Raw genomic sequence first — 23,424 nt, 5'->3', positions numbered from 1 at the left:
TTATAGTTAGGACCTACTTTCCATAGGAATACACACATATATATATATATATATATTAAAAAGATCGTAAGCTGTGCAGAAAATTCGTAGTGATTGAGGGCACGGAGGAAGGTACAATACCGAAACGAGTCTGCCCAATAAATCTTATTGAACGACCCTGAGAGTGCTCCGTATTCTTTTCGTAGTTGCTGTGGAACAAACAACCTCACCCGTCGCACGGAGGCACCCACTGAGAGTTCGGCCGCCTGGTGGAACGTAGTTGGGATGTAATTAGCGTGCCTGAACCGCCGCTTCCATAGCCTACCAGCCTTGAGGGATGCGGACTATTCAAGTCTGGGGTGCACCGACCATATGCGGGACACCAGCAGGAGCTGTGCGCAATGAAAACAGCGGTAGCGAGGGAGATGCACAGCCTTGAAACGAGACATTAAGTGGCTGTCAGTGAAAATGACATTAAAGAGAAGTTGCTACAAACCTAATATTTCATCAATTGATCGTGCATTATGGGACATTGAGGCTCCTTCTCTTTCCGATGACACGCCGATGCACAAAAAATTGTGTTGTTTCCTGATTGGTGGTAGCCCATCCAATGGGGTGGATATTTGTTAAAAAGATCGTAAGCTGTGCAGAAAATTCGTAGTGATGGAGGGTACGGAGGAAGGTACAATACCGAAACGCGCCTACCCAATAAATCTTATTGAAAGACCCCGAGTGCTCTCCGTATTCTTTTCGTAGTTGTTTAGGTTTACATCCCTTATTCATTGTGAAAGCCTCTTCATATTTGTACTCCGAAAGCTAATACTCTTAGCTGCTGCAGTTTTTCTCTCCAGAGTGCTGAGCCTTTTTTTGATATTTGGGAAATTTTGATCTTATGCCTTCATAAGTATCGATGCCAAAGTTTTGTTACACCCGTCAGACCCTTCTGGAAGCAAGGATATATAGGTTTTCCAAAAAACGTGCACTACTCCGTCAACAACTCAGCTCCAACTTATAATGAATATTCAAGCCTACCGACCAAGCAGCTATTCATATAGTAAACTGACAGAAAAAAAATGGGTATTACGAAATGTACCTATTTTTGAAACATTCACAAGAAACTGAGTTTAGCAACAGCTGTTAATTGTACACCTCTGAATTTATTTGTATTATCCAAACAATGATTCTATTCCCAAACATCTTCAAATCTTGCCTAGCTTTTATGTCCAGATTAACAAACTAACAGTTTCATGTACCACAAGGAAGAGCTCTACTACTACTTTATCTGAAGAGGAGCTTTAAGTGAAAGAAACCCTTATCTAAATTGCCAGAAATTAAGAATCTATGAATTACTGCAAAACATGCAAACAATTTACAATTATATGATCACAAAAAAAAATCATTTTTTGTTCCTCAAGAAATCACTTTATTCCTAAATTGTAATAAAAAAAAAAAGAAGACTAAAGTATCCCCTTTGTGTCCTTTATTGGATTATTCAGGATAATTGCTTGTGAAATGGAAAGCTTGCTCCTTCAAAAAGGGAAACATACAATAGCAAGAATATATAATGCGGTGTCAATCTTGGATATATTGTCAAAGAATTTAAGGAAAACTGAAATGTTAATTCATAGGAAAGTTAAAACAACAAATTTAGGATTGGCTACATTGAAGCCATGATACAGATTACTAAATATTGATTTTACAGTGGAAATGACATATGAATGTCAACAATGGAAGCACTAGCAACCTTCGAACATTACACATGGTTAGATTTTATATGGTTCACGGAAGAAGCTCATGAGCAGCAGTTTATTTAGATAGCAGTGCATGTTCAAAAGAACAATGGCACTCATAAAGAAAGCCTTTGATGAATAAATGAGATGCAACCATTAATGGATTTTTATTGTTCGTGATGAACGAGAAACAAACCTAGTTTGAACTGTTTTCAGAGGTCCTACTTCACATTAGTGACATCAATGACTACCCCACAAATTACTGCCAAGTTGTTTAATATAATCAATTTGTTTTCACATACCACAAAAGATTAAAGCAAGCACAGGTGGTAGCAAATAAAGAAAGCTGTCTCTCCAATTATTGAAAAGGAACAACCTCAAAAGAAATATTTTCTGAGGTCATCTCACTGTGGATGACAAACAGTGAAATACTGAAGAAAGTGCCGTAATGTTCCATTCATCTTTACCAGTCTCTAAGTGAATGGCCTCACCACCTGTTTAAACAATCATTCAAAGTAGTCAAATGTTTTATATGGATTAATTATTTGAACCTGTAAACTTAAGGATGTACAAGCTAGCTTACTTGGGAATACTAAACCACATTGTATGACTTACCCCAGATTGGTAGATCGTCTATGTACATCTGGTACCAATAATGATTCTTAATAGCATACACGAAGGCATCTTTGTAAGCTTTGTCCAATTCGATTTCACAGTAGGTTGTCTGCATGACATCATCTAAGTAAATCAAAAGCAGAACATTGAAAAAGAAGCTGTTCATTTTTAATGTTACATTTTAATAAGATTACAGTACATAAAATAGAAAACAATAGTTGACAATGGATCTTTAAACTAAATTAACAAGTTATAATGAACACAACTGTACTAGTTTACAAATATTTGAAGTATAAGATTCATTCACAGACGGTTACTAAGATTTATATAAAATAAATTCAAAATGCTCTGACAGGGTAACTCCCAGATAATCAAATATCGTCACTCTTTCCGGAGGAATGCCGTGTAAAGAAGGGTTTGGACGGGTCGTGTTGGGGGGGGGGGGGGGGGGGTTGGGGGTTGAAGCCCATATATTTACTTTTTGTTAGGTTGATCTCCAGCCCTTGTAGCTCTCAAAAATTGGTGAAGTCATCAAGAGTGCGCTGGATACCCATTGGTGTTTTTGAAAGTAACAGGTTATCATCTGCAAACATCAGTGCAGGGACCTTCCCGGAGGCTAGCTTGGGGGCATCATTGTCCTTGATTTTTTGAAGATGGTCAATAAGACCATTGATAAAAAGACAAAATAAAGTAGGAGCTAAAACACATCCCTGCCGTACCCCCTTTGGGACAGGAAAACAAGAGGCGAGTTCCACATATTTTCCGCATCGCACTTGTGCAAAATGTTCCATGTGGAGCCTCTCTATAGCATTTAGAAGATAAGGAGGGATCCCAAGGTCACGCAGCACCTTCCACAGTTTCTCCCGAGGTACAAGGTCGAAGGCCGACTTCAAATCAACAAATATTAGATAGAGGCTGCCACCCTCTATAGTCACTGTTTTCCAGAAGAGTAGTTGTAATCTAAATATCTGGTCTACGGTTGACATATTTGCACGGCCTGGTAGGGACTTCAAATTTATTCTTCTTCCAGCCAGCCCTGAAGGCGGTCCAGAAGCACCCGGCCGAAGAGTTTTTGGGTGATGTTAATTAGGCTGCTCGGCCTATAGATGGAGGGTGAGAGGGGACAACCTTTTTTTAATATGGGAACTATCTCAGCCCCGCGCCAGGTATCGGGGGGATCCATACCCTTAAGGACGGCGTTAAATAGGGCACACAAACATGGGACCCATATTTTGGGTTCTTTACGGAAGAGGTCCCCCGGTAATTTGTCTAGCCCTGGCGCTTTAGTACGGTGAAGCTTGTTAATAGCCTTTCCCACTTCGATCATAGTAATCTTCATGTCCCCCTCCTGATGGAACTCCGGTGCCATGCTGGAACTAGCAGTATTGCCAGGCCCACCATCCCTGAAGGAGTACAATGCGCCAAAGTGAGTCTCCCATGCTTCAGGTGCTATATTAGGCTCAATGGCCGATCTCCCTTCCCCGTCGCCAGAGCTCACTATTGCCCAAAAGGTTTTCAAATCTTTATCATTCAGGGAAAACCTGAGAGATTCCCACCTCTCTAGTTCAAAGTTTTTTTCCCCCTGCTGTGTGGTACATTTGTACCTGGCCCTAGAAAGTTTAATTTGTGGCCTGTGCTTCGCCTTCACTGCATCCAGAAGGTCCCGCTTGGCCTTGCGACACTTGTTAAACCAGGCGCATTTGTTTCAGCTATTTTCCCTAGTACGCACAACTGGGAAAAATACATCCGCCAGTTTTGAGGTAAGCTCTGCGTGTATTTTAACTGGCTTATCTAGATCCAAGGTGGGACCCTCCACCTGTACTGCCTCCCCCATTTTGGTTATACATGGAATTGCTAGCTGGTAAAATCTAGCCAGCTTGGAGGGAGATTGTTGTAAGTGGCTCCATCTGACAGTTCTTCTATTGTTTGTTACTGTTATTGCACTCGTGACATTTAAAGGGACAGAAGGAGATTTATTAGTGCCAAGGTCCCATGGTTTTAAAATCATAATCAGGGCATTATGGTCACTGTCCTGCCTCTGTATGATGAAAAAGGACCTTATCCCAAAGTCTAGTTTCCACCATGGTGTATTCAATAAGGGAGGCTTGACCTACTTTGTTAAATGTAGGCTGCCCTGGCTGGTCAGATTTAATCCGGTCATTGCATGCCCTTAACGAAAAAGCTAGAGAGAGTGAGTTAAGCTGTATGGCCAGTGGCGACCATACTTTAATGGGAGTAATCAGGGGGTCGCGTACAGATCAGTACAGGTCTTCTTCCGTAGGAACAGAGTGAGAAGGGTCAGTGAGAAGTTCAAAATGGCAATTAAAATCACTGTCTAAGATCAGCCATATCCCTGGGTCCAAGGTTGGGATGAAATGTCCTAATTAGGCAATGGTGGCAGATTCTTGGCTGTTTTTAACAGGATGAGAATACACGTTAATTAAGGCGCTTTTCGTCTTGGTGGGAAAGGAGAGCAGGACACACTGGATGTCATTTGTGGGTGTTATCATCTGCTCTGCTCTATAACCAAGGTGAGTGCCCACCCAGATGGATAAACCTCCAGCGGGTCTCCCCCTCCCCCTATGGTTGCTAGCTTTTTGAATGTGGCAAAACCCACCCGCTGAAAATCCTCCCTTGCCCAAGTCTCCTGGAAGATACAGATGCCATGTTTATCAACAAAATCACCCCATTCGGGGCAGGGCAGTTTTTTTTTTTTTAGACCTGCCAGGTTCCATGAGAGTATCCTGATCCCTTTGTCGTGCTCACTTTCCCCACTCTCAGCCTCGTATGCACGAGCAATCTGTGGTGACGAGGTACCAGGTTGGACCGCACAACACCCGACTGAATCCCTCCTCGGTTCACTTTCTCTGCTGTCACCCCATAAGGCGGAGGATATAGCGTCAGGGACCCCACTTGATTTAGATCTCCCTCCTTCCTGGGCAGTCCATTGAGTGGTGCTTGAACTATTACCCCCAGTAGTTTGTTTCTGGCTACAGCCCACTATGCCCATGGGGTCGTCTCCTAGCGTTTATGGGTCCCCACCCATGGATGGTCCCTCCCCCAGTCAATCTACCTCCTCCAGAGTGGCGTATCTGTTATTCACTGGGATATTAAATATGGGAAGCCTATTGTGGGAGACCCAACTGCCCTCCTGTGGGGGCCCTAGACCAATTACTGACATTAAAGGGGGTACACAGCTTCTTGGGTATGTTTGTTGTTGCAAATAGAAAAAGACCAAGGGGCGCAGGCTCATGTCTGTTGAAGCGTTGTGGCAGTCAAGGGTGGTTTTAAGTAGGTTGGTGGCAGTGTGGGGGTTTTTGAAATTGATAACTACACACTCACCCAGATCGCTTTTTTTGCGATTTCCTACCCACCCCACTCTGCGAACCATTATAATCTCCCCTGCTCTGGCATAGTTAAAGTGCTTATATCTTGTGAGCCAGTACAGGCATTTGTTTCCAACTCGAGTTGGCTTTCCTTTGTATTGGATTAGATGGGCGGGACACCTGTTAGAATGGCTACGTACGGGGAGCAAGCAGGAGGAAGATTTATGTGTGGCAAGTTTGAGCTTGGGCAAGCATTCCACACCTCACTGTATTCTTGTACTGGTTGTCTACTCTCTTGAATTTTGGTAGCTTGGTCTTGGGGGCTGTGTGTGGCTTGATGCCTGGGAGGGGATGCCCTGTTTTTTGCTCTGGACTCGGGCTAGCACTCCTATCACTCTGGTGCCCATGAACACTCTGGTTCCCTGTCTCACAGCTAGTCGAGGGTCCCTTGTGTGCATCTAAAACCCAGGCGGAGGAATTGGACCCACACTATCCACCTGACAGCCTATATCAATCCCTCTTATAGACTTGCCGGTGTAGTGATTTTGTGTGTCAGTTGATCTGGCCTCCCCTGCTGCCAATGCTTTCTCCGGTTTATCTAAACGGCTGATAAGAGGGGCCAGTTCTTCTATAATAATGGCCCTCACGCTATTCTGCAAATCTGCCATTAGATTCAGGGCCAACAACGGATAGGTCTTATCTGGGCTAGCTTGTGGCGGTCTCTCCAAAGTATGTTCTAGCTCTTCACCCCCCCCTCCCCCACACACACACACCCCCGTGGGCTAGATGTAGTGCCCTCACAGAATTTTTTTTTTTTTTTTTAGGGCCAACCTCAGCTGTTTGTTTGCGCTTTCCGTTCTTGGGGATACTTGTAGTATTTTTACTCTTGCGCACTGCTTTCTTGTAAGGAACCACAGGCGATGGAAGGGGGTGAACGTCTGGCCGAGTTTGGGGCGTATTTGGCAGCATAATTAAATCGGATGGGGGAATAAATAGATCAGGGGCAAGTGAAAGCCGCCTTTCCGTTAACTCAATTTCGGTGTCCACCACCCCTATGGCCCTCTGCAGCATTTTATCTATTGATGTTGGAGGGAGCGAGGATGTACTAGCAATTTTGGCTATGTTGGTATAAAATATTTATTCAATAAAGCAAAAGCTTCTAATTCAGTAGGCTGGGCTGTACTCAGGAGTGGTACTTACGGGTAGCAGGAGAGCTACCAGTAGCTCACAGGCTGCACGTTGGAGAAGCATGTTCTAAATAAACAGTCATAATCAAGACTGTGTGGCTCCACAGAATACACCTCATGGAAGTAAGCTGGTTTGAATTGTAGCATAGTTGATAGTCAAAATTGTAACCATTATTTAAGAGAATTTTAATACAATTAACTGAGGGTCCTATTTCCTTTGCCTTAAGAGATCTTAAGCTGTTTAAATTGGACAGTATGACTTTAAAAACACAAGAAAAACACTTTTCTTGTTACCCCTCTTGAACACGAAGACCGCACATTCTAGTTCAAAAAAGATGCTCCTGATAGGGACGAAAGAATCACCAAAACAGAAAAATAATCTATTGTTACTTGAACATTTTCATAATGCATTCAAATTTATTTTTTGGGTGTGTGTGAACCTCTATCTGCTGCAAGGTTTGAACACATAGGGTACAGAACATTCAATAAGACTTGTGGCGCAAGCTCAAACAGATCCACTCAGCTATATTTAGGAAAACAGGACTATGACATGTACATTTTTAACTGCAACCAAATACCTTCAAACGGTGGAATGAAATTTCATCAATCAGACAAAAAAGAAGAAAACAAGCAATGCATACATTTTATATCATACTTTTACAAAATGTAATTTTGTACATTAAAGTGTAAAAAAAGTAAGTTCCTTGGATTAAATATATTATGAAACCTATTTCTCAAAAACAAAATAAATCTGAGTTCTTACCTTTAAATTTGATGTCTAGACCACTAAATTCCAATTCAACTCCTTGCAGAGCTTCTCCTAGAGTTTCATGGTAGTGGCTAATACTTTTTTTTTTACCCACACAAAATGGAAGTGAGAAGTATTTATAAGTCTCTTGGCGATTATGATATGGTCCAACTGTATTCATCCATAAGACAACTTCTTCTTTTTCCTGATACTAGAACAGAAATTATAATGCAATTTATAATTTCAGTAGGAAAGATAACTTTACTTGTGCGAACTGCTTCTTAATGAGGAAGAAAATCAGTACATGCTACAGGATCATACATTTGGTTTAACTGTGCTACACAAATGCTGCTAACATGACGCAGAGACATGAACACTAAACCTATCAGCAACACCCTCATTTCTTTTATAATTATACAGTCCACTGAAATGAGGGAAGAGACTAGAACCACCATTAATAGCAGTTACAGCTATCAGCAAGCCTAGCCCACCCATATTCATGTCTTCCTGCTCCACTCTAGATTTCTAAGCCATTTTATCCACTCACAGTATTAACTAAAAGCACGGTTATCTCAGAGAAGGTAGCGGAAACAGCAAACAGGTTATTTAGAAGAAACATATGCTAATGAGTTGATGTCTTAGCCAGAAAATGACTGTCAACAAAACAGTTCTTTTTTTAATTGTAATATCAGACTTATGTTCAGAGATTCTAGTTTTTACCATTCCAGTTGTTTGGCCCACATAACCTTACCAGCATGAGCATTATACCAAATATACCACATCATTACTGGTCTTGCAGGTTGGAAAATGTTTCACTTCGTTTTTTTACCCATTGTTGGATGTTGCATTTGCTCTCCTCTAATCACATTAGTACACTGTGCACAGTTTACACAGGTACATATACCTTCAGATTTAGATGTAAAGTATGTCGGAGTTAGGTCTTTCTGTAGATCTGCTCTTACCACTTAGGTATTATATTCCTGTTCTTTGTGTACAAAAGAACAAGTTAACTACCCTTGGTAATGCTCTTTCTGGTGGATATTAACTGCATATTCCTCACCATGTGTATCCTGCCAGTCACCAGATTGGATCTGCAGATTTTTCTCAGCACTGCTCTTTTATGCTGGTAGGTTCTGTTGTGTGCCTCTGCTTCACCTTTGTTACACCCCGGAAGTGACGCTGGAGCCACATACATGCATCAACTTAGCAAGCTGCTGTCACTTTCTTTCATGAATCTGTCTGCCCAGTTGGACACAGTGCTTAGGAATTGTTCAGATGCGACAGTATGCAGATTGCTAATCTGGAATCTTTTTATGGACGGTGTGGCGTTCATTCCACAGAACGGGAAGGATGGAAGGCAGTGAGGAATCAGCGGTTAGAGTAACCACCAAAACGAGTAATTGAAGGTAAGCTACTGCTATTCTTTAGGATAGTTCTAACCGCAGATTCCTCACCTCATGAATAGATACCAAAGCAGTACCTGCTAAGATGGATGGCCTGTGGAATGGCTTCGTGAACGTATGGAGTGACATCCATTTCACAGCCTGACAGATGTTCAGAACAGAAACTTAGATTGCCAGTGCAGTGATATCTGGCTTGGCTCTGGTTGAATGAGCTCTCAGACATTCTGGAAGATGCTTCTTGGCCAATGCATGGCAGACTTTTATCTAAAAGACTATCCAACTTGGTATGGCACTTTTCTGCACTGCCATGCCCATTTTCATTCAAGTGAACCCCACAATTGGCCCTCCATTCTACGGTCTTTGCTAGGATCGATGTGAAAGCTTAGAGCTTCTCTGGGATGCAAGCGGTGGACACTCTCCTTTTTTGAGGGGTGACGCAGAGCAAAAAATGCGGGGCAGGTGGTGGACCTCCAACATGAATGGCCTGCAAATCCAACAGACTGAGGTGAAAGCTGCGTCTCTGGTATCTGGCAGAGTCCTCTGATCTCCACTTCACCCAAATGACCTCATCAACTCAGCAGAGATGTGTCTGTCACCACTGTCAGCTCCTCTGGGTGGAGTAGGGAGAGAGGTCTACTACCGATCCAACTGTGGTCGGTAAACCACCACTGCAGGCCCTTTGCAATCGCCTCCAAATCCTGGATGGAATCTGACAGGTTACTTAGGTGCTGAGACCAATGAGACTCCAGATCCCTCTGCAGAGCCTGCACGTTCCATCACACATAGTAGTCATGGGCCTTTGATATACCTCCATAAAATAATGCTGTCCAGAGATTTTTATTTTTGATTTGTGTTTTTTTTTTTTTATCATTAGAGAAGTAATTTAGCTTGAGTAGACATTCCTAAACCAAGCCGAATTTTTTGGGACAGTATTTTTAAAAATAGCAGATGAGTTGCAGTGATGATGAAATATTTCAGAAACCATGAGGCCTATATCCTTCTGGTGGCTCTATAATGCTGTGTTTTAGCCATCATATTAGTCATTTATTTTAATATTGTTTTTGTTTCAGGTTTTCCCTGGATTCAAATTTATAAACATGAGCGAAGCAGGTGGCGGCAGAAGATCTTTACCTTCCGACAGTGTGTTGCTATCTACAAAATCTGAGGACTTCTTCAACAAAGAAAAATGCGTCGTGTGTCAAAATAATGCAAAAGAAAAGCTACCATCAACTGCGCCTGGACAGAAGAGAGTTTGAGATGCTGAAGAAATAGGGCAAGATAAAGTTCACAAAAGATTGAAACTGATAAATGAAAAGGATCAAATATTTTATCATTGTAACAAGTACTAAAAGACGTATACAATGGAAAAAAGCCTTGAAAAAATGTGTAGAAAATGGCAGAAACAAATGAATCACAACAATAATCAAGTCTTCTGAGAAAGCGACGACAACCAAACCCAATGCCCATCTACTTAGAAGATTGATGGCTATCCCTTGTCCACCTCCAACAACTGATCAGAAAGCACAGGATCTTCAATGTGTTATCTTTAGTTTCACCACAACAAGGGCCAAAGGGATTGACAAAAGAACGAAGTACGGAGTATGCGAGTCTCAAAGGGCAAACATGTTTCTATCTGCAGCTAGCTTCTTACAGGATGACGATTTTTTCAGCCAAGTAGCTGATCTAACCAGCGAGGCAAATGCACAAAGGCAAAACTCCGCTACACAATGACTGCCCAAGCCATCTATGGAAAGCGCAGAAATAAAGAGCTAATAGGATTGATGTATCAACAAGTTATTATGATATAGTATGGAGCAAGAACTTGTTAGCAGTTCATGCTGTAAAATCTTGTGATTCTGACAGCACACGTCTTTCAAGTCACTTTACCAGGAAATGATTTACAATTGCTGCTCTTGATTTTGAAGACAGATCTCCTTTATCTGGAACATCCATCACACATGATATTGCCATGCTGCTTTTTCAATACTGTACCAATGAAGTAGCTGCTGGAAAACAAGCTGTGTCAGCTGTAGGCATGAACAAATGAAGGTGCAAACTTATAACCCAACTGCCTTGCCAACAATGCAAAATCTCTACAAGCCATCAACATGTCCCACTCTACCAGAAAGTTTCAAAGTGGCTAAGGACATGGATCTTCATCTACCTGATGCTGTGGTCCACTAAGCTGATTTAACAGAATTTATCATATTGCTTATTTGGTGTGGACTGAAGGAGGAAAAATAGCCAGTTCCTTCATGGGCTGGCATTCATGCTCTGATCTGTGACAGAAAGATAGTGGATCTGGGACCCTGAAATTGTGTTAATTTTTCGAGTCAAGACAATTTGCACTTTGTCCTGTTTTGTGACCATTACTTACACATTCGTAAACGTTTTATCTTTCCAATTTTAAAGGACGAAGGTTTTTTGCAAGCTAGGCCATCCCCGATATATTTGCAGATGCTGAATAATGTCTGGGAAACCTTTAATGGTGCCAGCTTCTTAGTAGCGGTAGTCAGAGAAAGGAAAAAAAGAGGGACCACATGATCTGATAAATTATAGGTTTCTCCCTTTTTAATGTGAAATGGTTCTCTCGCTTATCAAATGTAATTTATATCATCTGAATTTTTTAGCAAATTTCTTTCCGAATTTTTTTAAATCGTGCATGCAATTTCTAACCTGGATTGTATATTAATTATGGCTGATTTTCGCTCAATGGTCATGTACTATCTGGTTTTTACTCAATGGAAAATTTTAATATGGTTTTAAATAACCGAATAAAGTGATTTTGACTGACTGACCCTAGAGGGTATCAGAGCGCTTTACAGATAATTGCAACACACATAAGGGGAGACAATTGAAGTAAAACAGCGGCAGTAGACAAAAAATAAAAACAGGTACGTAACGTCATAATAATGTAGGGTATCAGAAGCAGAGGAGCATGACACGTAAGGCAGCAGAACATGCAAGTAGAATACAGCAAGAGGAGTCGTCGTGACAATAGATGAGGAGGAACCGACCGTAGAGCTAGGAGGACCCGCCAGATTTAGGCGGATATGACAAAAGGCCGAGGCTAAACTTCTAACTCAGAAAAGTACACATCAGTAAACCTTTCACTTCCTTTCTGAAGGCACAGTTGATGGAATCAGTCTAGTTTCCGTAGGTAGGGAGTTCCAGATTCTCTGGGCAATAACTGAGAAGGATTGATTGTAAGTTTTCGTTTTTTTTAATTTTGGGGGGTTCAAGCAACAAGGTACTGGAGCTCCTGGAGGAATGGGCGTCGCCCGAAAGCTCTAGCTTTTTGCGAGGTACAGAGGAGTGTAGAAATGAAGGGCTTTATGGGTCATACAGGCAAGTTTTAGTTTTATCCTTGCCTCGAAAGATAACCAATTTAGAGATTTCAAATCCAGGGAGATGTGGTTGCTTTTTTTGGGTCTTGTGATGAGCCTGGTAGCAGCATTCAGTGAAGCCCTGAGAGTTGCCAGTCTGTACCTCAGTAAACCGCAGAGGGTTGCACTGCCATATTCCAGCCGTGAGACGACTAATGCTTGCACAGCGGACTTGAAGTCATCGGGGAGAAGGAAGGGATTTAATTTCCTTAGGATGCTCAAATGGAAGTTCGCTCCTTTGGTCGATGCGCTGATGAGATCCTACATGTTCAAGTTCTTATCCAGCACTATTCCTAGAGATCACATAGAGTCTATGATATCTGGTGTGCAGTTGAGAGTGGCTAGACTTTTCATATATTTCTCCAAGATGGGGACTTGCTTGGGCGGGTAGCTAAGGAGGAATTCCGTTTTGAGGGCACTCAGTTTGAGATGGTTGGAGATGAACCAGTTTTGGGTTTTGTGCAGGGTTCCGTTGAGTGTCTTGATATCGTCAGGAGAAGAGATTTTCATGTACAACTGGGTATCATCCGCATACATGTGATACTGGATGTTCGATGCTTTGAGTATTTCAGTAAGAGGTTCAATGAATAGGTTGAAAAGTGTGGGTGAGAGAGGACCATTGGGGAACTCCCAGAGTGCAAGGACTGGAATTGGAGAGGGTTTGATTGGTTTTAACTCTGTTTTCTCCTATGGAGAAAAGAGGCACACCATTTTAGTATTGAGCCACAGAGGTGTTCCTCTAGATGTGCATGCTCCGCTACACCTACACCCATCTTACCCCAACCTCCCTGAAACCACCCCTTCCCTAGCAGCTAACATCAATGCAGCACTTGGTCACATCAAAGAACTAACTGTTCGGCCCCTGGGAAAATGTTTGTGAGTACCCATGCTGTATAGCATAGCTAAAAGCATTGTGGAGAGGTGTGGCTCACTGGTTAGAGGTGGCAGATCTGTAAGCAGAGAATCGGCCAGGGACCAGGGTTCAATTCCTGACGCGGCAGGGTCGTGGACCAGGGTCAAAAACGGACTTGATAATTCTCGCCTCGGTACCTACTCTAACCAGGAACACACTCGGCAACTCTGGGCATTAAGCTTGCCTCATCTCTACAACGGCCCCCCACATATGCCGGGGATGCCTGGTTTCACCTTGGAGATACCCAGAAAGGGACCATCTCACAGGGATAGCCAGGACGGGTTCCCCAGCGGTCTATAGCGCCGGGACACTTCCGAGTAGCTGTGCGCTGTATAAATGAAAAATAACAATAACATAACAAAGCTAATAGGTCCCAAAAGCCAGACCTACTGGCGTTGCCAATGCACATTCTAGAAATTCAATTTGCTTACCCTTAAATACAAAGATTGTCTTGGAAAATCAATGAATTTCATAGTCCTGAAAATCTGGGAAATACATCAATCTGTGCAAATCCATGGTGGATAACAATAAAAGTGCGCATAATACTGGAGGATGGCTTGCGAGTCTTCAATTTGGTAATATTGAATGCTTAAAATAGCTAAGGAACTGTTAACTAGGAACATCAAACTAAAAATGGATTTGCTACTAGGGCTCCACTTCCTCAATTTGGTATGGTTTTCGCAGGGAGGTGGGAGGATAGTGATCCTCCTGATTCTCCTGACTGGTCTTCTATCCCATGAATCTAAGACTTCTGTGGTGGTGCACTTGGACAGAGCACTTTCATACATGAATTACAGTGTTGCCACTCTTAAAATAACAGCAGTGTATATCACAGGTGTTGATGATTTGCCAATGTGTATCACTCCAGTCTGGCACTCTGTCTGTTTCCTAGGATTGGTATTGCTTCTGTTGGTGCATTGGAAGAGCAGGACTCTTACTCCACTGTTACCCATTCCTTCAAAATAAAGACTGCTGGAATGGAGCAGGAGCAGCACATGTGGAGTGTGCTATCGAGATGCAGTCCGGCTGGACAGTGAATAGCAAGGGCAGGAAATGTTGCTTTGCTGGGAAAGGTGGGTCTGCTTGTAACAGGTCTGGTTCGTTTCTTGAAAAAAGGACAAACAAAATATGTGGGTCATACGTTAAATCATTAAGAAAATAAATGTTAATGTGATGACCTTGACATACAGATGAACTCTAATATCAGGCTTTAGTGGAAGCACCCATACATACATAGATAGTTTAAGGTGCTCTGACTGGGGTGGGTGAGGGGTAAACATGGGTAACATCAGTGCCTGTTTTAAGTCAATTTGAAATGGAGTATTCTAATATAAGTGGCTGCATTTGCTTCTCTCCACAGAATTTTTGTTGAGTTGGCACGGATTTGAATCCTAAGCAAAAAGGTTTTTTATGTAATGCTAACACTTTAGCTGAATAAAGAGCGGGGTAATTTGAAAAGGGCATTTGACTTTTTATAGGAGACAGAGGTGAACTCTGTTTAACACCAAGCCTATGTTCATTACAACAAAAGGGCAAATAAATCTTCTCAAACATTTGCTGAAGTAATTAGTACTATTTAAGAAACCACTGTACAAGTGACAGCCTTGAGTAATGTTCAACCTAGGAAATGTAAGGCATAGTCAAGCAAACCTAAGCGGTCTAAGTTGCTGCTCAGACTGAGCATAACACATGTTAGCCTCGAAGTCTTCTGCATCTCTGTTCAGGGTAAACGGACAGAAAGCTGAGCTGCCAAGGTGCTCACTCACTTCACTAAGGATGTCAGGAGTAGATGAATAAAAGGGGCAATTGAGAGTTTGAAACTTTCTTCAAAGCATCATGCGCTTCAAAACTCAGTGAAATAAAAAAAGAATGCTAGCAACCAGGGAGAAATCTTGAATCCACCACTTGGAATTAGAAACTAGCATTGAAAATGCAATAGGTCTTGCCTTTGATTAAGTTAAAGCCATTTGCTTTGCTAATGGTATTGTATAGCAAAGCCAATGTCTTTAACTTAATGAAAGGTGAGGCCTATTGCATTTTTAATGCTTGTTCCAAATGTTTTCACTTGCCAGGACGCCTGAGGAGACCTCATACAACGAAAGGGAAAGAACGCACCGGGCCCCTGATTCAGGCCTGGTGTCATGGCAACCAAGAGATGGCTTAGGGTCTGAGGTCTGGTTTTCGGAGGTCTGTTTCTCAGCTGTTCTCCAGACCCAATGCCTTTGCCTATCTTCCATTCTAGCCTGCCCCGCCTCCTTTTTTTGTAGTTTTATATAGTGCGAACTTTAACCAAAACATACATGTCAACATTTTAAAGCAGACAAGCGAGAGATTTTAACAAGCATTGGCATAGCCAATAGGTCTCGCTTTTCGGACCTTATAAGTGTTTAGCCATGCAACAGTTGATGTTGTTGTACCAAGGATATTGTGCTACATAACTAAATACTTATTAGGCCCCAAAGGCGAGACCTATTGGCTATGCCAATGCTTGTTATAATGGGTTAGGACAGTTTTATACATCTTTTTCTGTTGCGTCGTAGTTCACAGCGTTGTAGATAAAAGACGGAGGAGATAAAAATTTGGAGATGGACTTTAATTTCATCACCTGAGATCCAAGTATGTTTTCTAGTTAGTCCTGGTCTCCAGTGTGATATCACTGCTCAACCATGTGTCTAGAATGTTTCCGCTGCAGCCGCATCTCTGAGGGCACAGAGAGGTGACATGTATACAACCGAGGCGGCGCCAAGAGGCGAGTGTGGCGAGCAGGCTGTGGAGGACCGGGAAACAGGGGGTCCCTAAGCACTGGTGCTGGGTGGGGGCCGCAGTGAGCCTGAGGGGTTAGCAAGGGTGGGAGTCCCGAGCTGGCATATGGAAGGGGGAATGTCGAGGAAGGAGGGAGTTGAGAGAAATGGATGGGGGTGTTGGAGTGAGGGTAGGTGATGTTGGGAGCAAGACAGTGTGAAGGGGAAGTGCAGAGTGCAGCAGAAAGGGAAAGTGCAGGAGCGGTGAAGGTTGAAGTACAAAATGAGAAGGATGTGTTCGCAAAGGAGGGGGTGGCGTAGGGTTGGGTGAGATACAGATGTATATGGATGCAGTCTGTAATAGTAGTTATTTTTTCAATCAAAATGGAGATCATTCACAAAATATATAAACAGCAGTCTTCTTAATAAATTACATTGTACAATAATAAATAAAAAAATCATGACATATGCAGTCTGTATATGTTACTGTGTATGAAAGGAGAGGAGTGTACAGGATGGAGGGGTGAACAGACCTAGCAAAGGGGGCACAGATTAGGAAGGTGGGCACATACCAAATGAGAGGAGGGTGGCGGGGGGTGCACAGAACGAGATTAGAGGGAGGGGTACATAAGGGGTGGGGTACAGCATGGAATAGGGAAGGGTGAACAGAATGAAATGAGAGACAGGACAACAGCACTAGAGCAGAGAGAAGGGTGCAGGACTGGAGGATTGGATTCCAAGTAATACCAGGGGCACGGGTGCATTGTAGGGCTGTTCAGAATCACAGACGCACTAGATGCTCAGAATAAAAGTGAAAGATATACAAAATAAAACGAAAGTGACGTGCTGACTTCGAGGGTGGAGGGGTAGATTGACTGAAAGGGCAAGTTGTTGAGGGAGAGGCGAATGAGATCTCCAGAAGGAGGGAATGCAAATCGAGGACTCAGGGCAGGATGTTTTACAAAATGGGTGAGTTACAGAGTCTGAGAGAAAGTAGGTGCAGAGGACGTGAGAAGGTAGGTATGCGGAATGAACAATGACTAGGTGTAGATAATGAAAGAAGGAAGAGGTACAGAATGAAACATGAGTAAGCTATAGAGGGCGGGAGAAGGAAGGTGTACGGAATGAAATATAATTGAGGCGCAGAGAATGAGAGAAGATAGGTGCACAGAATGAAAAATGCCTGAGGTACAGAGACAGAGAGAAGGAAGGGATACAGAGTGAACAAGCATTGGCCGCGAAAGTCATCGCGATCACGATCGCTGTGAAAGCAAAAGTGATTGCGATGACTGTGAGAAAGTGGCTCTGTATATACTGTTCCCAAATAGGTACAGGGTGTACAGAGTCCACAGTCCCCAGAGGTTTGGCAGATGTTAAAGTTAGATATAATCTTACTCTCTTAAGTGGTAGCTTGGTCGAGCAGTAAGGCAGTATCAGAGGACAGCGAAAAGCATTTTTTGCACACACTCAGTCATCAAATGGTCTCACACACTCAATAACTGAACAATAGGCCAATGGTTTATATATACAAAATATATGCTTGTTTTATTTTAGAACCAACAATAGGTATTAAAATATACTTTCTCAGAATGAGATGCTTTATATAAATACTTTTGCAATATGCAATTGGCTTTTGTAGAAAGTTACAAGTGGTTGCAATAGGCAACACAATTTTAAATACAATAATGCATTGAGTTCAATGGAAGTTTCAAGTTATTTGCAATAGATTACTTTTAGGATTACTTTTGGGATTCCAGGACTGGATCCTAGATTCAGTCCTGGGTCAGTACTTAAAAACAAGTGATAAAAGTCGACTTAGTTACTGTTATGATTTTTAAACAATATTTTGCCATTTTAAAAGTTGACACTTGGAAAATATTTCATAGAAAACAGTCAATGATTCCCTATGGAAGAAAATTCAAGTTGCAGGTATAGTATGTTCTCGTTACTTTTGTAATCCAGTACTGGGTGCCTAGACTCAGTACTGGGACCTTTATCCAAAGGTAAGTAATGACGTTTTCACAATATATACGATTTTCAAAGAATATTTAAAGTTTGCAGAAATCGACGCGTAGAAGAAATTTCACAGAAGAACAGTCAATGGTTTCCTATGGAAGAAAATTGGGTTACTGGCAAGTACGGTTGTGAACATTTTTCAGGGTCAGTGCTGGGCACCAAGATCCAGCACTGGGAGCTCCCCTAATAGCAGGTGAGTATTTTCGTTTTCGTTACTCGGCTGATTTTTGGTGAATATTTTAAGTTTTGAAAAGTCCACACTTCTAAGAAATTTCAGGGAAAACCAGTCAATGTTACCCTATGAAGAAAAGTGAGTTATCGGCTTTCAGGTAAGTACTCGACTGGCAAAGTTAAGGTTCTGGGCACAGACTCAGGGGTCTCCCAGGGTCAGGTAGGTACAGTTGTTACACCCTCAGCGGCACAGGGGCAGCCGGGTGCAGAGTGAGTTAGGCCCAATGTTATCCTATGGGAGGCAGGGGACCTTGGTTGGTGGCTGCTGACTAGCGGGCCACGTGGCTGTGGGAGCTGGGCTCCTGGTCACTTGCTCAGGGCAAATGGGAAAGTAGATCGGTGCAAAGGTTACACTGCCAGGGCCACTCGGTGGCTGGGTGCAGGGTACTTTTGAGCCTTCGGGCGCTCAATTGATTTCAATGGGAAAGCTCCGGTTTAGAAAAAGACTGCAAGCTCGGGACGAAGATTCTTCAGGTGCCACCACCACTTCGAGAGGTAAGTTGGGTAGTTGGAGGGTAGGCAGGTACCCAGGAGTTGGGCACAGGGGGCCGCGGGGTGCCTTTTGGTGTCGGGAAATCTTACCCTCTGTTGATCGTGGTTGGGGGGGGGTACCTGGTTCTGAGGCTGCAGGCGTCATCAGGAGCGTCGAGAGAAGTCCTTGGGTGCCGGACTCGGGGTCACAGTCGCCGTGGGGTCGTCCTCGTGGTCTTTGTTCACTCCGGCACAGACCAGGCTTGGCGGGTACAGAGTGTGTAGGGTTTGCGGTTCCAGGCTGATGCTAGGGATTAGAAGCTGATTTTGAGTAGAGCCTCTACTCATGGGAGTCCCAGGTGCTTAGAGCCAAAAGGTAGCCAGGTCCTCCGGGGTTTGTGAGGTTGCTGGCCACAAGAGATGTCGGGTTGGAGCAGGAGCAGGTTCGAGGGTCGATAGGGCTGGGGCCAAAGCAGTTGGTGTCTTCCTCTTCTTAGCAGCTGCAGGGCAGGTCTTCTTTCTTCTTGCTCTTCTTTGTATTTCGAAATCTGGAATCTCTGGAAGGGAGGTTCAGGGTGCCCCTAAATACTAGATTTAAGGGCGTTACAGGTAGGTAAAGGGCAGGGACCAATGGGTCCCTGTCCTGGGGTGGGTACACCCCCTATTCTTCCACTCTCCTGTGGGAGGGGGGCAGTAGCCTAGTCCTGATTGGGTAGGGCCTCCCATCTTCAAGATGGCAAGCGCCTGGAGATGTGCTTCACCTCGCCTCCCCCACCTGAGGGGTGGGGTTGGCAGGCTGGCACATCCCCTGTCCTTATTTGGGGTTTCCGGCCAAGCTTCCCGCCAGAGTGGGGGGTTGCAAGTGGCCTGGGGAAGCTCACTGAGGCGGCATGCCTTTGAAGCTTCCCCCTGCCCATCCTGGGGGAGGAGATCTAGCACCTTCCCCCTGCCCGTCCTGGGGAGGAGATCTAGCACCTCGCCCAGGATGTGCATTGTTGCAGGCCCAGGAGAGCTGGGGCTCTCCTACCCAGGGGTCCAGCAACATGTCTGCTGTGTGGCAGCCTAGGTAGCCTCTCAGACCAGACGTGGATTATAGGTTAGGTTTCAGGGGGCATCTCTAAGATGCCCTCTGTGGTGCCTGGTACATTAAATCCCACACTGGCATCAGTGTGGGTTTAATGTGCTGAGCAGTTTGATACCAAACTTCTCAGTCTTCAGGGTTGCCATTATGGTGCTGTGGAGTTCGTGTTTGACAAGCTCTCAGCACCATGTACTCTTAAATGGCAGCACTGCACTTACAGGGCCCAGGAATGGACCTGGGTACTGTAGGGGCACAGGGCTCATGCTCCTGTGCCCACACCACTGGCATAGGACACCCAGCTAGAGGGGTGGCTAATGTATGCCAGGGCAGTGTAGGTTGTGGGCAGGGCACACAGGGATGTGTGCCATGTCGACTCTGTTTTGTCCTGTATCCAGACACTCAGCCTGCAAGGGCAGTAAGTGGGTGTTAGGGTACAGGGCCTCTAAAGGTGGCACAATGAGTGCTGCAGCCCTTACAGGCCTTCCCTGGTCACAAGGCCCTGGGTACCTAGGGTACCATTTACCAGGGGCTGACATGTGGCCAGGGTTTGCCAATTTGGGTTGGAGGTTTTGGTGTAGGGAAGGAACATAGGCCCTGGCCACCTGATTGGCAGGAGCCCAGGGAACACTCAGGCAAAGTACATTCAGCAATTCAGCAAAAAGTGGGGGCATACCATGCAAGAAAGATGCCACTTTCTCACAACGCGCGCAAGCACGCGTGCTTGGTGCGCGTTCTAGCAAGCTGGCTAAAAAGCTGGGGGGGAAAATGCTACCGCCGGCCACAGCTTGCGCGCGCCCGCGCACATGCACTGCAAGCTGTAGGCAGCTGTAGCATTTTTTGAAGCCCTCGCTTAATAAAGTCTCTCCGAGCAGTGCATGCGCGCTGACTCAGCGAGCCCTAAAAAGCATAGTTGGGAGAATGTTTTTTCCCCCACTGACATATTGAAGCAAATGTAATCCGCCTGAATCTGATCTGTTGGTATGTATGGTGATAGGCAATTTGCTTTTCATTTTTTGGCAGTATACTAACAGCGCAAAATAAAACGGAGGTCTCAGTTCCAAACTCCGCATTTGTTTATGCTTTGTAAAACTGCCCAAAATAAAATTTTAAGGCCGTCACACGCTCTAATCTCAACCTCCAAGAATTAAGGACAAAGAGTTAACCTTTGATGTCAACTGTAATTCTTGGAGAGGGAGATTGGAGGGTTTGTGACAGCCTTTCAAATTTTATTTTTGGCAATTTACAAAACTCTGAATCAGGTTTCTGCATGACAGAATCAGGAGGCGAGGGACTAGCCTTGAAATCGGTAGTCTCCCGCATAAATTGGGAGGGTTGGCATGTATGCCGAAATTTTTATTTGATCACATCAAAGTAAAAAATTGCATGGCTAATAACACAATAGCACCATAATCCTCAAATCAAATAAAGCAACATTAAATGAAATAAAACATATTGTGTAAAACCAATGATATGAGACTTGTTACTGATGGAACATGGATATCTGACCCTCACTCTCTTTAGTGATTTAGCAGCAACGATGGTAACAGTGAAGCGTTGCAGCTCAAATAGTGGAAACATGAATATTCCACAGAAAGCCCATGGCGAGGCAGGAATGCAAGCTTGTTTATGGATCTGTAGAGGGAGGGTGCTCCTTGACGAGACAGATTGCCTGCGGGGTAGATGCAGAGGCGTCTTGCCCTTTTGGGATTTTTACCATCTAAAAAAAAGCAATTACTACAGCTCAGTGGTTTTTAGGCACCCATCTTGAATGATTGAGGTCCGTGGCGGCTGTCAAGGCTTCCCCGCCTGAGGCATCCCAGGCGCACACCACAGACCCAGCTAGGGTTATTTGCACTGCAGACAGTGCACACGCTGCAGGACACACTGCATGGGAGAGTTTGTATAGAGGGACACCCCCGCGCCGCACGGCCACCAGCTGCTGCGTGTGCCCCTTGCCTGCCCTCTGCCTCACTGCTGCCTCGTTCGCCGGTTGCCGCCGCTGCGGCTGTTTTTTTCCCTTGTTTTGTCACGAATTTGTGCCTGTTTTGTATAACTTTCTTTTTTTTCCTTGCTTTGTTGTGAATTTGTGCCTGTTCTGTTTAATTAGTATTTTTCCCGTGTTGTGGTTTCCTTCCTCGCTGCCCGCCTACCCCTCCGCCCTCCCTTCCCGCCACCGCCGCTCTTCCCCGCCCCTTTTTCGATTCTGTACCCTCCCCGCTCCCGCCTCCCAGCTGCTCCGCCCACCCGCGCACTTCGCCTTAAATGGCGACCGTGCGAACGCGCAGCGGCCACGCGCAGCGGGCGCGCCGACGGCGCGCCGAAGGTGCGCCAAAGGTAAGCCCGTCTGCGCCCGTCCACGCCTGGACCGCGCCCAGTGCCAGGACCCCTGGCCCACGAGGACCCCGGCCAACCCGCCTGACATACACCGCCGCCACCCTCATCGCACTCAACACCGGCCGACTCCCAGAATGCCATCAAGCCACTCCACGACGAACCCACGGACCCTTCAGCTGCCACGCCTGCAAGTTCACTTGCATCCGGACCGGCCTCGCACCAGCACCCACCAAGCCGAACACCAGCAGCACCCACCTCAAGTGCATCCTGCTCAACACCCGCTCCGTCCACAGACACGCCATCGAACTTTGGAACCTCTTCGACACCACAGCTCGAGACGTTGCCTTCCTCACGGAGACCTGGATGAACGCCTCTTCAGCTCCCGACATCGCCACCGCCATCCCAGAGGGCTACAAGATCGTCCGGAGGGACCGCAACGCCAACCAGATGGGAGGAGGCATCGCCATCATCCACAGGAGCACCATCCGTCTCACGACCAGCACCGACAACACCCTGACCAGCGCCGAACACCTGCATTTCCAGATCCACACCAACCCGAACACCACCCTCAGAGGCACCCTGATCTACCGACCCCCTGGACCACGCACACAATTCAGCGAGGACATCGCCGACTTCGTCAGCCCGCATGCCCTCCCCTCCGCTGACTACATCCTCCTGGGAGACCTCAACTTCCATCTGGAAAATAACAACGATCGCAACACCAGCACCCTGCTCGACAACCTCGCCAACCTGGGACTCAAGCAGCTGGTGTCCACCCCCACCCACCTCGCCGGACACACACTCGACGCTGTCTTCTCATCCAGCAAGGACATCGACTTCAGCCACGCCACAGAGCTTCAATGGACGGACCACAGCTGCGTCCACTTCACCTTCAAGAAAACGACGACCCACCAACACCAGCAACAAGCCGCCCGCAGAAGCTGGAACAAGATCACAGCAGACCAGCTCGCCACCTCCCTGAGCCAGCACCCCCCTGCCAGCTCAGCGAACCCCAGCCAGGCCGCCGACAACCTCACGAAGTGGATCAGCAACTGCGCAGACGAACTCGCCCCACTGAGGACCCCGCCCAGCAGACCCAGCAGCAAGAAAGCCCCATGGTTCACCGACGAACTCAAGAGCTCCAAGAAGAACTGCCGAGCCCTCGAGAAAGTCTGGAGAAGGGAACCGACACTGGACAACAGGACCTCCTTCAAACTTGCCACCCGGAAACACCACCAGCTGATCCGCGCCGCCAAGAAAACA

At 45.1% G+C, this 23,424-nt stretch overlaps 1 protein-coding gene across 1 annotated transcript in view; it reads right to left on the bottom strand.

Moving 5' to 3' along the window:
* The window catches only part of TM9SF3 (transmembrane 9 superfamily member 3), a 333,675-nt gene that overhangs the window by 262,254 nt on the left and 47,997 nt on the right, over window positions 1–23,424 (bottom strand). The window contains exons 2-3 of the mRNA XM_085603668.1: window positions 7,601–7,796; window positions 2,325–2,447 (exon numbers count right to left, since the gene is read on the bottom strand). Coding sequence (XP_085459794.1) covers window positions 2,325–2,447; window positions 7,601–7,796 — 319 coding nt within the window. The remainder of the gene's footprint in view (window positions 1–2,324; window positions 2,448–7,600; window positions 7,797–23,424) is intronic.

This window comes from Triturus cristatus, chromosome 1_2 (assembly GCF_964204655.1).
Source record: "Triturus cristatus chromosome 1_2, aTriCri1.1, whole genome shotgun sequence".
Classification (NCBI taxonomy): Eukaryota; Metazoa; Chordata; class Amphibia; order Caudata; family Salamandridae; genus Triturus; species Triturus cristatus.
This window is presented reverse-complemented; position numbering and strand designations above follow the sequence as displayed.